Below are 18,345 nucleotides of genomic sequence, written 5' to 3' on the forward strand. Positions count from 1 at the left end.
GCCAAGGAGGCAGTCAAACAAACAAAAAAAACAAACAAAAAAGTACCCAAAACCAATCAAACAGAAAAATTGCTATCCCATTTGGTTTGTAGAGATAGGAAGGAAAACTTGTATTTCCAAAACACAACTGATGCTGAAAGACGATGAAAAACTATGATACTTTATCATAGGAACTTGTAAGAAAAGTTCAACGGAGACACAAAGGCCGATAAGAGGATTAAAGAAATGAAAGAAGAGAATGCATAAAAAATTCCCAGAGTTGAACCTTGAAATAATAATTTTTACAGATAGGTTAACTACAGCATGGGTCCATAGGCAGCAGAACAGTGTAGACTCCATTTTTGAGAATGGGAAGTGAGCAGAGAATTTGCACCACAGCAAAGTCCAGGAGAGCAGAGATGACAGAATATCTCATTATTGCCTACATTAAGGAGCACAAGATCTAATACAGTGACCTAAGCTATTCAACAGTGAGGAGAGAACATCCATTAAATTTTGCAACAGCTAAATGAAGGTTTTCTATAGAGAAACAGGGCCAGGAGTAATACAGTGTAACTAAGTCCATATTCTATTTATTTGATTTTACTCTCAGGATTCCTCTGGCGATACACACTCCTTTAAGGCAATAAAAAATAAAAAATCTTCATGTATTTCAATGTGTTTCAGTCCTCATGATTTTTAATGCCAGAACTTGGCAGTTCTGTTTCCCAGATGACAGAAAAGGATAAATCTTCTGAGAGTCTCATCACCTCTCCTACTAGGGGAATGAAGACTAGTGTTATGGGAAAGGCAACATTGTATTTAAAATTCCCAGTAATTGTCATGCATGAAAATTCACAACACTTTCCTGACTTAACCAGAGCTTTTGAGTTTCTAGAGACTCTCTGTGATGTGGTTTGTGCAGGAATCGTCCTACTATGCACATCCTTTAAAGTACAATTGAGTGCAAATCACAGCATACAAGGATCAAAAGTTTTTTATCTCATTCCATGCTCAGTGCCTGTTTCCAGGCTTTTTGTGATCATAAATAAAGCTGGCCATTTTTATTATATCTGTTATCCTAGAACTCAAATATCAAATGGTAAAAAGTCAGTGTCAATAAAGTTGTCAAAGAGACTACTCCCACAGAAACAGCAATGTATTTTAGAAACAGACACATCACAAAAGGCTGCGTATTCACACCGTGTCTACACCTGTGTGAATTTAACAATGACATCTTTATGAGAGAAAAGCTCTGTCAATCACCCTAAGACATTCAGACAAATGCATCAATATTGGTAGTAATTACATTTATTATAAAGGTAAGTCTCTCAAGACAGAAATAGGATCCAATTTTGCCACAGAATTTAGAGCATCATTAAGAAATAAAAAGTCGGCTTAACAAGACAACTAAGAGGTGTAGGACCCAAAACCTTTGTACCATTTATGTCACTAAAAATATTTCACATCTATGAATAGGTATTTCAAAAAGACTAAAGACAGGAGAGTGCTTCTTGTTTCACAGAAAGTAAAAGCAGTACCTAGGTAAAACAAAACTCATAAATAAAATCAGTGATGGGCTTGTTTCAACATTAAATTTCAAACAGGAATTTGCTCTTCAGGGAGATATAAAATTAAATATCTAGAGTGCTCAGAGCCATAGGCTATGAATAACTTTTTGGTTTTTACTCACAACAGAAACATTTTGAATATTACGTTAGATCTAGACTAAAAAAGTCAAACTGTTTAACACTGAGCTGATAAAATAAATGATGCCAATTTAAAATTTATTATTTTGTTTTGAAATTTATCACCTATTCAAACAATTTAGCAAAGGACACATGCTTGTTTATGCATTACTTACATTATGCTATCCTTTACCAAAATTTTTATTCAAGGAACAACATATATGCTCTTCCAAAAGATGGTGATTTAATATTCTGTAGATATTTCTAATGAGTTCTGCCTTTTTTCTAGTTGGACAGTAAACCCACCAGCTAAATGTTTGATTTTGTGAGCCATAAATGAAAGGAAAAACATTCATTGGTTTCAGAGTACAATCAGCAGAGAATCTTTAACTGGCCTACTAGCTGATAAAAAACAACATGAAACTCAAAATTATTTACGTCTCGTTCACCCAAAATTGATACTGAAATCAATGAAAACAGCTGCAGAGCTTAATATAATAAATAGAAATCTAACAAACAGGATGATTGAAAATGGTGAAGAAATTACAGCTAGGAACCAAACTGAGCAGCAGCACTATTGGTTGCTTGAACTGGTATAGGGGGAATCATACCATTTAATTGTAGAACTAAAATGTTACTTTACTAGACTTGTATGGAAGAAAAATTTATATTGATATGCAAAATTCTATCCTTAGAGGCATTTATAATTCAAATCTTACCTGCTGAGTTCATAGCACATAAAATGCTGCTTCACTATGATCTAACCAATATGACTGCATGTAGCATTAACTTCTATGCCTAATATACATAATAACCCATAAAACAAAATGCAAATAAATAGCGCCCTTGACAGCTAAATTATAGAGGTAGGGAGCATTGGAAATTTTGGAACATGCTTAATAGTGCATTTTACAACTCTACTCATTGTTTATCCTGCCTTTCAGTGTCATTCAGAAGATGTATCTCTGTTGGTAATGTTCTCACAGCAACAGGCAAAACTTGAAAGTACCATGCCTTGTTTCTTGTGGAGCTTTGGGAGTTGAAAACAATAATGAAAAGAACAAAAATTTTAAAAGGAAGATACAGATGGAAGGAGAAAAACATCTCTGAAGTTCTGAAATGAAGATTTGTGACAAGATTTACAAATGATTTTTAAGCAGATTCTTGTTCAGATGGGGAAAAAAAGGCCACATTTGGAACATAACTGAAGAAAAGCATCTCCATCTTCTCTCAGAATTGGAAATGGGGATTTGTAAATGAATAGGGTAGTATAGCTTTGTGTGATTCTCAATGCAGCTTTCTTGTAGCACAACCTCAGGGTGACAATGAAGCTCACAAAAAAGAATCAGCCACATTTCTTAGAAAAAAAAACTCTTGGAAAAAATATGAGGGTGGACTCCAGGTACTGTCAGGTCATCCTGTGCAGAGATATAAGACAACTATCACTAAAGTCAGCTTCATCCAAATTACTAAGATTGCATAAATCTTAATCAGTTGGCCAGAAGAACTTGGTTTCAGTACAGTACTGCTAAGCAGGGCTGCTCAGACTTCATTTAATTTAAAGCTAAATCTTCGTTTCAGCTACATGCAGTACAATGCCTTTTCAAATATACATGTAGAGATTAGCAACTGAATCAAGGTGAAGAGATTAGGGGGAGACATAGAAGTAAGGAAGGAGCTGGAATAGAAAGAAGAGCAGGAGCAGAGTTTTTGTTCCGTGGTGGTATTTCACAACAAGCCCAGAGCCAGTTAAAAAGGAGAGGCAGCACAACAGAGGAATGTGAGATTTGAGCAGATCGTTTGGACTAAAGACAATGTTTCCTGTTTTTTCTAATGTATATTTCACTGTGCTATAAGATGTTAGTTAAAATATATTAATCCCTTGGAAGAAGCACAACAAGGGATACCAGTAGCCATTGCAACAGCCACGGAGTCTGACAAAAGTTACCACAAAACCAGGTTCAGGCATCAGCAGCTTTTCCCTTGCTGAAAGAAGGTACCAGCTTTGTCTGGGACAGCTTTCTTCAGAGTAGCTGGTATGAAGCTATGTTTTGGGTTGGTGCTGAAAACAGTGTTTTTAATATAAAGATGTTTTTGTTGTTGCTGAGCAGAGCTTGCAGCCCCTCAAGGTCCTTTGTGCCTCTCACCCCAGCCATCAGCAGGGAGGCTGGGAGTGCACAGCAAGTTGGGAGGGGACACAGCCAGGACAGCCAACCCCAAGTGACCCTGGCAACACTCCATGCCATAGGACATCATGCTCAGTATATAAAGTGGGGGAAGAGGGGCATGTTTGGAGTGATGGCATTTGTCTTCCCAAATAATTTTTAGGCATGATGGACCCTTGCTTCTCTGGGAATGGCTGAGCTCCTCCCTGTCCGTGGGAACCAGCAAATGAATTAGCTGGCTTTGCTTGCATGTGCAGATTTTGTTTAATCTCTTAAACTATCTTTATCACAACCCATGTATTTTCTCACTTTTACCCTTTCAATTCTCTTCCACATCCCAGCAGAGGGAAGTGATTTAATGGGGCACAGCTAACAGCTGGGACAGAGAGATACTGTCCAAAGACTGGTTTGGTTTTTTTGGGTTTTTGTTTTTTGTTTTTTGTTTTTTTTTTTTTGTTTTGTTTTTGTTTTGTTTTTTTTTTTTTTTGTTTTTTTTTTGTTTTTTTCCTCACAGAAGTATTCCACACTGTTAGGTAGCTATGATTCCAGTTTTTATTCCAAGACTTTATAGACAGTTTGTAGCACCCCTATGCTCGCTGGATGCCTTGGGTAAAACACAGGCTTGTAACTTGAGAAAAATGGATTCACATGATTATCTGTCACAGCCTTTCATCTGATAGTGAGAAAATGTCTCAGACCTTTAGTATTTAAGCTGCCACATTTTAAAGCAGTGTGGGGGAATACTTCCCTACTCCAGCAGTGTGACACAAGGGCAGAGACATTAAAAGCTCTGAGGTGGACAGATATCTCCATGAATGCATGCTATGAACACATAAAAGATAACAAGATAGAGCTATAACCTTTTAGACAATCAAATGTCAGCATAATTGATATACAGCAAGTAGAAAAAAAATACTAAATAAACAATGTGAAAATCCACAGTGACAAATACAGGTCTAAGTCTAGGAAATACAAGGAAATCTGATTATGCTAGAAAAAGAGAAATATTCAGCGCTGAACTACAGAGGTCATCTCAGAGCAGTGGAAACATTACTTTATCCTTGCTTTATTTTTAATTATGTCTAACTGGCCAGGGCTATTGGGTGCTTAAGAGAATTTTAATGTTTTCCACTGCAGTTTAGGTAGAGGTAGCAAACCCCATGGATTTCATCTCTAATCTCTTCCTTTACCTATATGTTTAAAGACTTCATCAGCTAAATCATTCATTCTCCATGCTCTTTATAGTATTTCAATCTATTAGACATTATTTCAGCCTATTAGATATTATTGTAACAGAAAGGGTTGCTAGTTCTTCTAAAGAGAAAAAAAAATGAAGAAACTGAAGCACAGACCCCACTGTAGAAAAAAATCCTTTTGTTATTACAGTGACATAACAGAGGATCTATTCTAAAGAAAAAAAACTAAATGAAGAGGAAATTCATGTTTTCAACTTTCCATGGTGATGTCTCTGGTTTGAATGCAAATAAAGTACAATATTCATTATACACTGTTTTCAGTTCTACATGGAACTTTACTTCTCAGTGGCGACTCCCGGGAAAACCTCTTCCTTTTCTGTGGAATGGGAGAGGGAGAGCCACTTTGAATGTTTACTTTTTAAATGTGAATACAATTCATTGTAAGAGAATAAAAGTTCTAGGGAAGGATGAATATAGCTGAATTCTACACCAGTCAAACCTGTCATGAGATTAATAAGTGTGGATTTAAATTAAAAGTATCAGTCACTGAACAGGTTCTGCATTAAATTTCCTGGGAACCAAAGCTGCACTTAATTATATGATGCAAATTATAATCTTTCATCTTCTAATAATCAGCATTTTAATCACTTTAAAAAACAGTATTAGCTAAGTGTCTTTAAAAGGATTTTTTTAAAATGGAAAACTTAAAAAGCACTCTGAAAATTAGTGAAAATCCATCTCAGTCTGAAGGAAAACAAAACTCCATGCAGAGCTGTTCAAGTAAATTCTTGTCCAGAGTGTCTTTAATCATACTTTCTGAAAATATATCCAATTAATTTTCAGGAATCAGTGGCTCTAAGAATCAAATAGATTTCATGTTCAAATAAGGGTGAAGAGTATATTGTGGTTTTTAAAATGCTGGACTTTTAAAAAGCCTTTTGGAGTCTGGCCATTTCTCTTTTGTTCTTTAGAACTGTTTTCTGACAGCAGGGAACTTCTGAGAAAGTAATGTCCTACACAAAACTTATAGAAATGGGAGACTAAAGAGCTCTTATATGGGGATCACTTCCTTTTTATGTCTTGACTAGTTCTCTGATCAGCAGGGGGTTGTGGGTTGTATGGTTTTTTCCATTGTGCTTTCCTAGGGCTGGCAGATTTACTGTCTGAGTACTCTTTAATCTTCAAAGAATATTTGACACTTTTTAAAGAAGACTCATCCTTTACATAATTTCCTTTAGATTAATTATTTGTACCCTCAATGCTTCATACCTAAATAAGTCCCAGTGAAGAGAGCAGATGAAAGTAGTCAAACTTCACCCAGACAATTACAGGAAAAAATACTCTATCCTAAATAATAGGAAAAGTTTAAAATCAAGGGTCAAAAAATGACAGAAAATGCAGAGAAATTTACTGTAGACTATCTTCTTTCATCAACTTCCATACAGTCAAGACAGATGCATTCTGTATAATATTATACTGGAAGTGATTCTTGAACATATTTATTCAAGGCTTAGCTGAATCTCCAGGGCTTAAGAATTTGAAATCCATAGAGATTTCTTGCAAGGTATCAAAATACATCTAAAAGGAGAGGTCAAAAGCCCAGGGTCATCAAATCTTAGACCAATTTTCTGGACTGATTATCAGGTAAAAAACAAGATCATTTTTTTAAAACATGTATTTAATACTCCACCAATAAGCTAATGGATAAGCATTCAGAAAGAATTAATTTTTGATCACTGGAATAGTTAAGCTTTTGTTTGATCAAGTTCTGTACATGTTAGCCATTAGACTCAAAATTTGGATTAGTGCTATGACACTGACCAGCCAGCTATTCACAAACTTCTATTCCCTTCACATTCTCATCCCTACCCTAAAGCAGGCTAGATTCAGTTAAAAAAGTAGACTGCTGAGCTTGTCCTTTTAAATATAAATTAAAGTATATTTGAATCCACAGCATACTAAAATCTAGTCTTTTAACACAACAGCAGCAAAAGCACTCTATTAAACAGCATACTCCCTGTGAATCAAATCCCTTTCAGCATATGTTGTTCAAAGTCCAAAGGGCAATCTTCTACTTACATCCCTACTGATTTTTCACAGCATCTCCCAGACGTGAGTGAAATCCTCCAATAAAATAACAGTCAGCCAAGTTTACAAAGGTCATTTGTATGGAGGCAGCATCAATAGTAAAAGGACAGGCTATAAAAAGAATCCCAAACTCTACTCTTCCTTGGCATCCAAATTATCACTAATCTTTTAAGAGAGTTTTTAGGAGAAAAAAGTTGCAATAATGTGCTCTTGGTCCTGGTATTTCTGAACATAGAAATATTTCAGAAAACACTGACAAGACTTGAGGAAGGACTACTGAAAAGGTGACCAGAATAAAGGATATTTTTAAGAAGAAGAGTTTTGACAAACATTTTTATTGAACAAACATATTAATGAGAAAGCATTCCTCAACCAAAATATTAAGTATGAATTCTGGAATGAAAAGAATGCTAACATATTGAATACTCATCATGGAAAATGCCAAGGAGAATTTATGCTGCTATTCATGGTATGGAAAGCATTTCAAGAAAATGCTCCAATGCAGAAACAAGTACATCATAAAATACCAGTGCTTCATTAGCATCAATTTATCTGGCATAACAAAAATTAAACCATGAATGAAGCAAAGCTAATTCAGGGCTGAGGTGGATTCTCCAGCACCATTAGAGTCTTAATTCACGTTATGGAGTTTTACCAGCGTCCCAAGCATGTTTCTGCAAGGTTTACTAGAGCTCTTTTAAGTTTTCTAGTTAAGTTTGTATTTTTTCTTTGTCCTTATCTTCTTGGTCACACATTTTGCACTTCAAATTCTGTGCTGCATTATAGTTTTAGCAACTTTATATCTCCATTTACTTCATCAGACACAATCTTTCACAGAAATGTTTATTATAGTTAATTATATCTACCAACTAGCTATACAAGTGTTCTGCTCCTCCCTTGCTTTTTCTACTCTTTAATTTGGGAGTTTATAGGGATCCTAAAGCAATATTCTCTTCCTTCATCCCTGAAAGTGTTCAAAGAAAACATGTAAATATGGTGCCTGGGGAGATGGTTCAGAGGTGGGTTTGGCCATGCTAGGTCAATTGTTGAACTCAATGATAACGCAGGTCATTTCCAATCTTAATGATTCTCTCATTCATTGGTTTTTCATGAAGATGAGGATTAACAAAAAATGTTTTGTTTCTTGATAGTTCCTGAGGCACAGTGACCACTAATATTTTAGACACTGTTAGTTGATGTCTAGCTATATTTCTGTTTTTAAAAACCTATCTGGTTTTCTTTCAGCTGAAGAAAAACTACTTACATCCCTAATTTTTAATCAACAGCCCCAAGAATAAAATGAATAAGCATTGAGGAACTAGTTTGTTAAAATTTCACCTTAACATTTGTTCTGTTTAGATGTAGGCAGAGCTTTCCATAATGGCCACTTTGGGGGTTGCTGTCACCTCCTCAATCTTGCATCATTTGTGTTTTCTGAATCTCTTTGATTTTTCTGATTGAAAATGTAATGGTAGTGTGCTTATGATACAGCCACTTGAAACTAATGGATGATGACCTTCTCTTTTCCTTCCCAAGTGTAAGAACATCTTAATAGACATGCAGTTCTCAAATAAAAAGCTGTTCTGTCCTCCTTATTTAAGGCACATGTGAAGTTTAATTCCTGGAATTCTATGAAATCTGGGGAAATTACTATTCTGTCATCATTATCTTTCATTGCTTATCCCTGAGATACCTCTCTTGTTTGTTTGGATTTAACTTTTTCACTGGGTAGGTGTGTATTTGGATTACTCCTGACATTTTAGTAATTACTTTTCACTGACACAGATTTTCTTACTAAGATGGAAATATAACTGTGGTCACACACCTCCTGCTTGATCTGGCTTGTAAGTACTAAAATATAAATCACCTTGCATCACACTGTTTTCTACCGGAGTGAAACAAATAAATCCTGATTTTTTTTTTATACTGAGAACAGCATGGATAATGAAAGATATTTCATACAAGTAACATTTCCAGTTTTAGGTGGATTTACTTCAGTCCTGTTCAGTTTGCCTTCTAGCTCACATTCAGCAAAGATTTTAGTAAATAGAGTGACAGAATATCCTAAAATTTAATCATTTGGTTGCTGGAATGGGTGATAGGTGCAGGAAATTGTTTTTTCAAGACCATTTGTGCCAGAAATAGAAGTCTAAGGGGCTGGTCTTCTCTGAAATATAGTAGATATAATAGCTAACTGTTTAGTTACTTACATTAAAAATAAAATTATCAGAAATCTATGTGAGCAATAGAAATAATTTTTTCATTAAATACATTGAAATACAGAAATTAATATATAGGTATGAACAACAAAGGGACAGAGACAAGACAGGGGTGTTTAATGCATTAATTCCCTCTGTCTTGAACATGGAGGATGGGCCAAGAGTGTCTCAGTGCCCTGAACTGGAGGACCATGACTGTGAGAATGATTAGCTCCCAGTTGATCCTGAACTTTTGTGGGATCTGCTGCTCCAGCTGGATCCCTACAAATCTTTGGGGCCTGATGAGATTAATCCAGATTCCTCCAAGAGATAGCTGATGACACCTCAAAGCCTCTCTGGATGACTTTTGAGTGGTCTTGGGAATCCAGAGAGGTTGACTTCCAGTTGACTGGAAGCTAGTTAACATAGTCTCAATTTTCAAAATGGCAAGGAGGACCCTGGAAACTACATGTCTGTCAGTCTCACTTTGGTGTCTGTTAAAATAATGGAAAATATTACTCTGGGAGAAATTGAAAAATGCTTGGAGAACAACACAGTCATCAGTCACAGCCAGCATGGCTTCATGAAGGGAATATCCTGCTTATCAAACCTGATTTCCTTCTACAACTGGGTAACTCATCTCATTGATCTAGAAATGCATGGAAATGTATTCTTTTTGGACTTCAGCAAAGATTTTGGTACTGCCTCCCACAGCAACCTTCTGGACAAAGCATCAAGTTCACAGCTAGATAATTGTGTTATGTGATGGGTGAGCAACACCCTCATGAGTTGGGCACAAGGGATTATAGTGAATGGGGTGATATCAGGCTGGTGTCCTGTCCCTACTGGGGTTCCATAGGGCTGCATCCTCAACTCTGTGCTCTCCAATATCTTCATTTATGACTTGGATGAAGGAGACAATGGAATACTAAGTTTGGCAAGGACACCAAACTGGGAGGAGCCATCAACTCAAGGGCAGAGAGGTCCTGCAGAGAGACTTTCACAAATTAGAGAGATGGGCAATCACCAGCCATATGAAATTTAACAAGGGCGAGTGCCAGATCTGCACTTGGAATGGGGCAACCCTGGTTGTGGGCACAGACTGGAGAAGGAGAGGCTGGAGAGCAGCCCCATGGAAAGGGACCTGGGGGTTCTGGTCAATGGCAAGTTGAGCATGAGTCAGCAGAGCCCTGGCAGCCAGGAGGGCCAAGCGTGTCCTGGGGGGCATGAGGCACAGCATGGCCAGCTGGGCAAGGGAAGGTATTGCTCTGCTCTGCTCTGCACTGGGGAGGCCTCACCTTGAACCCTGTGCGCAATTTTGGGCACCACAATATAAAAGAGACACTGAGTTATTAAAGAACATCCAAAGGAATGGTAGAAGGATGGGGAAGCATCTGGAGCGCCTTATAAAGAGGAGCTGAGATCACTTGGTTTGTTCAGCCTAGAAAAGAGGAACCTGAGGGGAGACCTCATTTTGGTTTTCAGCATCCTCACAAGGGGAAGTGGAAGAATAGGCACTGATCTCTTCTCTCTGGTGACCTGGGACAGGACTTAGTGAAATGGCACACAGCTGAGACAGGGGAAGTTCAGGTTGGATATCAGAAAAAGGTTTTTCACCCACAGGGTGGTTGAACACTGGAACAGGCTCCCTAGGGAAGTGGTCACAGCATCAGCCTGTCTGAGTTCAGGAAGCATTTGGACAATGGTCTCAGGCACACGGTGTGAATCTTGGGGTGTCTTGTGCAGGACCAGAAATTGAACTAAATGATCCTGAAGAGTTTGTTCCAATTCAGCACATTCTATGGTTCTATGACTCTAAAAACAACAGAAAAAGTTTTCCCATTCATTTTTATCCATGACAAACTACTGAATCAAGGAAGAAACTGAAGAATATTATTATGTGTGCTTGAACAAACTTGAACAAACAAGTCATCTTTCCAATGGCACAGCTTGAAACAGAAGCAGAATCTTGATTCACAGCCTCCTGTGACAGCCACCAGACAGAGCTACTACTAAAATGTTCAAGGTTATTTACTTAATTGTACTTATAATATTATTGGGCATTAGCTCAAAATGATTATGCAGAAAATTATTGCTTATGTTCCCAAATTATCATTTGCTCTGAAAAGTTGTGTAGAGCAGAGAAGTAATGTCTGTGTGCCTCCTTGTATAAATAAATGTCTACATTTCAGTTGCAACACAGTAAGTACAATTAAGCTGAAACACTGAATGGTTTGTCTCAGAATGGAGAAGTACTTCCTAAGAAAACCTTTTACAGAGAGCAGATTCAGGTAGGAGTCTGACTTCACAGACTTCAAAATTTTGTGTCTTGCAGGCTGACAAGAATGCACAATGACCATTCTATTTAATTTCATCATCCTTTTTGTTAAATGGTTTTACACATAATTTTTCCCCTAACCGTTATAAAGAAAGCAGAAGTAAAATAAGAGGAAAAACTTGTTTACTGTGCAGATGAATGAGCAGTAGAACAAGTTGCTCAGAGAGGTTGCAGAGTCTCCCTTACTGGAGATATTCAAAAATCATCTGGATGCAATCCTGTGCCATGAGCTTTAGGATGACCCTGCTTGGGCAGGGAAGTTGGATCAGATGATCCACTGTGGTCCCTTCCAACCTCACCCATTATGGGATTCTGTGAAAATATATTTTTTTTACAATTTCTGTGCTGAGCTTGAGAACACACACTTTCTTATCATAAATAAAACCTTTATCTGGAAGATAAATCAAATTATGTCAATAAGGTGTATTAATGCCAGAACTCACTTATTAAAAATGTTAAGCTTAAGAATCTTTTTATTATAACTGCTTTATCTGAAAATTGGTTCTCTTAACAAGATTTAGCAAAACAGTTGTCTGAAATGTTTTCTCCCCAAAAATCTTGGCCAAATCATTCCCCATATGGAGACTGTCTTACTGTCTTTAAAATTCAGAAAGGTAGCTCAGAGGCTTTACAATTTCCCATGTGTACATATGGGAGATGAAATGCTGCACATTTTCATGTCCTACTTTAAACATTTTTTAAGAAAGGAAGATAATAAATTTCAATTTAAAACAGAAACATTCCAAATCTGAATTGGTAGAGTCAGGGCTACTTGTCATATAAGACATTAAGTAGATCCCACCAGGTGTGCTGAGCAACTGAACATATCTAGTCTTTAAAAAGACATAGATTAGCTCAACTGCACTCTCTGGGGCCTAATGGTTCGGCAGACTGATGATGTTGCAAGAAGCACAGACATAAGGTAATTGCCTCTTTCTCTTTTTTTTTTTTTTTCACATGTATAGTAGCAATTATATGTTAATTAATGTACTACTAATAATATATTCTTTTCTCACAGACTTAATGTGACCAGGTACAAGCTTGGAAGGGACCTTTAAAAACCCTTTAGTCCCCTGCCATTGGCATGGATATTTTTCTCTAGATTCGGTTTTTCAAAGTCCTATCCAACATGGCCTTGAACACTTCCAAGGATGGGACATACACAAATTTTCTGATCTGTTCCAGTGTCTACCCAGCCTCATTGTAAATATTTTCTTCCTTATGTTCAATCTAACCCTGCCTTCTTTCAGCTTGGGCCTATTGGTCCCTTTTCTGTCACTACAGGCCCTGGTGAAAAGACCTCCTCTGTCTATCTTATAAGTAAGTCCTTGTTATATATTGAAAGGCTACAATAATGTTTGCCCAGAGCTTTCCCTTCTCCAGGCTGAACAATTCAAACTCTCTCAGCCTGCCTCTTGAGGACAGATGCTCTACCCCACTGACTTTTTTCATGGTCCTCCTCTGGACCTGCTCTAACATGTTTATGTCTTTCTTTTACTGTGGGCCACAGAGCTCCTCTGTTGATTCAACTAAATAAAGGATGAAATTTTTATCATGGTCTTCTTATTCAAACAGTCTGTGATAACTGGCACATTCAGGTGTCTTTTATAAACTCCAAACAAGACAGTTGGATCTTAGATTAGTTCTATCCAAATCAATGAGATGATGCAGAGAGGCAAACTCACAAAGCCAGATGGGCTCCACAGTTGGGGTGAGCTCTAAGAAAGATGTGTGTGAAAATTAGTTAGAACAGTGTTGCACAACCACATCATTCAGAAACTCATGTGAACGCACTCACTTTATAAAGCTGGTGTTCTTCCCCATTCACAATTCACTTATCATAGTAGCAGGCCATTTAAATACAATTTTTTGTTTAGCTCAGTTATCCAATTTATGTCCATGCTTCGTTTTATGCCACAGAATAGTCTTGGGATAGAACATTTCACCCTTTTTCTTTAAGAGATGCTTGAATTTTGCATTTTTATTTTCAAGTCTCTTGTACTGGTCAAAGTACCAGAAAAGAAAGGAAACTCTAGTTCAAATGACTGCCAGTTTTGTAACTTGAAGGAAAACTAAACATTTAAGGCTTTCAACATACTCTTCAATGTTGATAGTAAATTTTTTGGAGCATATTAAATTGTGTGTATGCATAAAGGCATCGCACATGAGGATACAAGTTTTCTGCATACAGGAGATCACAGAGACAGAAACACAGACACAAATGTTAATGTATTTCTCCCAGCATCACAGTAATGTAATATGGATGGTAGCACAGGGGTAAAAGCAAAATTTTTCTATATTCTGAGTGACTACTGGTGTATGAGGGAACAGTTAAAAGAGAGACTTTGCAGAAGAGGGTACAGATTCAGTGGAGTTAACAGAGACAAGGGGTAAAGACTTTAAAATGAAAGAGAAAACTGAGAATAGGTTTAGATTAGATATTAGGAAATCCACGCCACTGTGAGGCTGGTGAGACACTAGAAAACGTTTCCCAGAGAAGTTGTGGATTCCCCATTCTCAGAAGGGGCTCAAGAGCAGGTTGGAGTGGAGTTTAAAACAACCTGGCCTACTGAAAGGTGCCCCTGCCAGTCTGGAACCAGGTGATCTTTCAGCTTGCTTCCAATGCAAACCATTCTATCATTTTAAGATCCCCTTGTTTTCATCTAACATGAAAATATGGTTGTGCATGGGCAAATTTTTCAACTCCTCTCTCTCAAATGTATACAAGCTTTACATGAATTAATAGACAATTTTGACCGTAATTAAAAATTGTTATGAAAATCTAACAAAAGGTATTCTGAATGATGATTTTCAGAGTTACTGTTATTTTCTCTTTGTAGAAGTGCAAACAGCAAAAACCCCAAAAATCCAGAGTATGAAAAGAGAATTTAATTATTACTGCATTGTGCCAGAGAGTACAGACATACTAAGTCTGTGTATGAGGGGTAGCTGAATAAGGAAAGAAATGGATTAAAAATATTAATTGAGGTCCAAATCCTTATTTTCATACTGGAGCTCTCAGTCCATTATTTCTTACCATAACATCATACTTCAGGTTGGATTATAAATTCTAGGAGGCATGTACATAGCAGATAAGCACTCTAGCAAGAGAAGTTAATAACAATAATGAGTAACTATAATGAATCACACCTCTGTTGGGGAGGTCCAGTGTATCTAGGAAAGTTACAGCTAACATTTAGACTAGCTCTAAATTCCCCTAATACTGAAGACATTGTAATTCCTTAAGCTGCCTCCACTTGAAAGTTCATATTGTCATGCACTCAATGACCATATTGACTTTTAAATTTTGGAGACTGTTACCAGTTGATTATTGCAGGTGTCCCAAAAGCGCAGTAAGTAAATGTCAAAATGCTACAGAGGAAAATTAAACTCAAATAAGATTTCTATTTGCTTTAAGAATGATGCAGTTTGGAGTGTTTTTCTGTTTGTTTTTTTTTTTTTTCCACATGCACATCAAAGTAAGTAAATGAAATGAAATACTCACTCCTGTTATGTAACGAGGTCTATACTGGATGGTTCCAAATAAGCCAAGAATGACTATAATAATGTGTATAAAATTTGCGAGGATGGGTGCCCACTGATAACCAAGGAAGTCAAATATCTGCCTCTCGAGCACAGAAACCTATGATTGAAAAGCAAAAGCATAAATAGATTAGAACAAATCAGAAATGATATATAGAGGTGTTTCCCCTTCCCATATCCAAGACAATTGCTCTGAGTTAAAAAAAATACTTGTCAGCAGTAAAATAAGATGACTTTGAAATGCTTCAACTTCTAGTTTCAATGAAAGATGCACTTCTCACTGGTTACTGAGTTATATTCTACCAAGATAAAAAACTGTTCACCTAGAATGGTATGTTTGCAGGAGGAGAAACACAAATCACTCTTACATACAACAGCAAATGTTTTAGGGTATCAGTGTTTTTATCAGTGTTTTATTATAATGTTTTAGGGTATCAGTGCTGAATACCTGTGATAGGTTTATGACTTCTCATCTACACTGTTTCCATTTACAACACCATCCTTTAGCCTGGTCCTGTCTCTTCCACAATTTCACTGCATTTTGATTTTTATCTCTTCTCTTTACCCTAGCTATTCTGTCACTGGGTTTTTACCTGTAACCAAATACATGCAACTTTTTCACTAGGTTCTACTGATAATGACTCTAGTTAACATTCTTCCACTGTCAGAAACATCAGCTGAAGTATAAACTTCCCCAAGACTCTAGATAAATAATATAAAATATTATTAAAAATCAATTGGGGAACAATCCCAGTCTGATGTTTAATATCATTCCAAACAGACAGATCAGATATTAGAAAAAAATGCCTCCCTAACAGTACCAGTAGAAATAATTTCACAATTCCAATAGCAGATGTCCCTTAAATGGTATTCTAACATTATGTAAAAATACAGCACTGTAGCCCAACCCATAGGTAGAATGACATGTTTTGACAAAAATAATATTTATGTTAATATTAGAAGGCAATATAATGGTGAAGTAAATTTAGACAGAAAGATCAGGAGGTTTCTTTGACAGCATTCCAACAATTTCACTAACTTGAATGGTGAATTGATGAATTTCACAAAAATGTGAATAATGAAAATAAAATTTTAAAATTAAATTATTATTATTAATAATTAAAATAACAACAATGTAGACACCACACACTCAAAAAAAAAAAAAAAAAGAAGAAGAAAGAGCAAGAGAAAGAGAAGAGAAAGAGAGAAAGGAAGAGAAAGAAAAAAGAACAGGTGGTTGTTTCTTGATTACATTTCATTAAATAACAAATAACTTTTTACTGAGTTTATATTATGCTGTGTATGAACTGAATTAGGTTTATGTGCCAACCACTCTGTTCAGTTAAAAAATAACACCTTTTAGATCAAGTACTAAATGAGTAATTAACTACTGCTTTTGTATGCTATAGGTATGGGAGAATTTTTCAATTTTTATGCCACAGTCCACTATCACATGAACACTTTCTTTTTGAAATTAAATAAGAAAACTTTTCATTAAAAGACAGCCTACATTCACATCAACATTGCAAATGTAAAAAGGCTGTTAATTATATGCTATGTACTGACATTTGTTGAACTTTGAGATGGAGACTGCCAAAATAATCCTGGGAAAGTTTGCCAGCCATGTAATTTCAAATTTGAGTGTTCAGGTTTCAGGTCAAACACTGAATTTCTCTTTTCAACAAAGACTTCTTTCACACAATTCATCCTTCTTATAACCAGTCTTAGTATTATGACTACCATTTTATTTTACATATTTATTGAAAGAAATTATGTTCCTACATGATCCAAAATGTTTCTGAACTATTTGTGCTATCCTACAACTCTCCCTAGCAGAGGAAAGTCACAGAAGAGTTCCCAGAATCCCAAGACATGTCTAATGGTGACAATGGAATGAAGAAGAAACAAAAGGAAGATCAAGCTGCATTAGGAACTTCATGAAAACTCAGATTGCCTGTGCTTCTAAGTTTATCATTAAGAAATATTTCCTTGACTACAGAGAGTAATTTATATTAAAAAATGCCAACGTGTGGCATGAAGCAGTATTACATAGGTCAGTGTGAAGTCTGTTAGGTGTATCAGCAAAAGACCTGTTACATCTAAGTGCTGTTAAACAGGTAACAAAGGGAAAATATCCCTCTGAGCACAGAGCTCTTATTTTCATCAGATAAACAAAGAGTAAATGAGAGGAGCAAAGCAGTAGCAAAAAGAGTGTGGACTGTACACTAGACTGTTTTTAGTTTAGTAACAGTATAGATTCAGCAAGGAAAAAACAATGCATGGGAAGATGCAAATCATTCAAACAGCAGGAGATCATCCAGTTAAGTATGCCAATTACAGAGGAAAATTACAGCATGCTAGTTAATTGTATAAAAAGTAGAAAACCTCATCTTCCTGACACGACTTCTAGTCAAAAATGAAACTGTGCTACCATGAATCAACATGTTTTGCTTTGCTTGTCTTGGTGAAAGATGCAGTTCCACCAAAACTTCCTTGCAGGACTGCATTGGATAAATGGCTATTCTGTGAGAACTTTTCCTTTTCATAAATCAGTGTACTCTTTGTTTTTTCCCATTGCTAGTAATTCCTTCAGTACCAAGCAACTACTCAGATTTTGTGGTCATGTTGAAGTTGAGGTGAGTAAATACCAGACAGCAGGGCACACAAGGCAGGGGGTAAATACAGAGTAAAAGGACAAGTCTGCACCACTTCTGTCCATGTATATCTACCTCTCATTTGCCATAGGCAGAATTGCTATTAAATGTTCTCACGTCACTTCAAGGAATCAGCTGTGTGCAGGAGCTGCTGGATATGTGAAATGGCAGCACTCTGTCAGGTATGTACAGATGAAATGCTGTGGAAATGTAACTCTTCCTTAGAAGATCACACTAACATGGCAAGGTGCATTGTGGATTTATGAAATGGAAATTATAGGACAGAACTAGATCTTTATTCCCACTTCCTGAAGAGATGAAGGTGAAGAGACACTAAAACTTATCCACAAACAAATGAAAATATAATACAGACTTTCTACATGAGTTACTTTCTAAAAAAATCTCACTGTGTTTCCAAAAGGAGAAAAGGAGAAAGTAGGACAAAGTAGTAACAAAGACTATTAAAAATAGTATTATGTAGCTTCCTCCTCTTCCA

At 36.5% G+C, this 18,345-nt stretch overlaps 1 protein-coding gene across 2 annotated transcripts in view; it reads right to left on the reverse strand.

Annotated features, from left to right (window-relative positions):
* NKAIN2 (sodium/potassium transporting ATPase interacting 2) overlaps positions 1-18,345 on the reverse strand; it is a 516,773-nt gene that overhangs the window by 268,685 nt on the left and 229,743 nt on the right. For both annotated transcript variants that reach the window (XR_008483185.1, XM_054279166.1), the window contains exon 2: positions 15,158-15,295. Coding sequence is in view for 1 of the 2 variants with exons in the window: in XM_054279166.1 (XP_054135141.1) it covers positions 15,158-15,295 (138 nt within the window). In the remaining variant the exon portion in view is untranslated. The remainder of the gene's footprint in view (positions 1-15,157; positions 15,296-18,345) is intronic.

This window comes from Melozone crissalis, unplaced genomic scaffold (assembly GCF_028551555.1).
Source record: "Melozone crissalis strain CALT ecotype California unplaced genomic scaffold, PUWL_Pcris_2 ptg000027l_1, whole genome shotgun sequence".
Taxonomy (NCBI): Eukaryota; Metazoa; Chordata; class Aves; order Passeriformes; family Passerellidae; genus Melozone; species Melozone crissalis.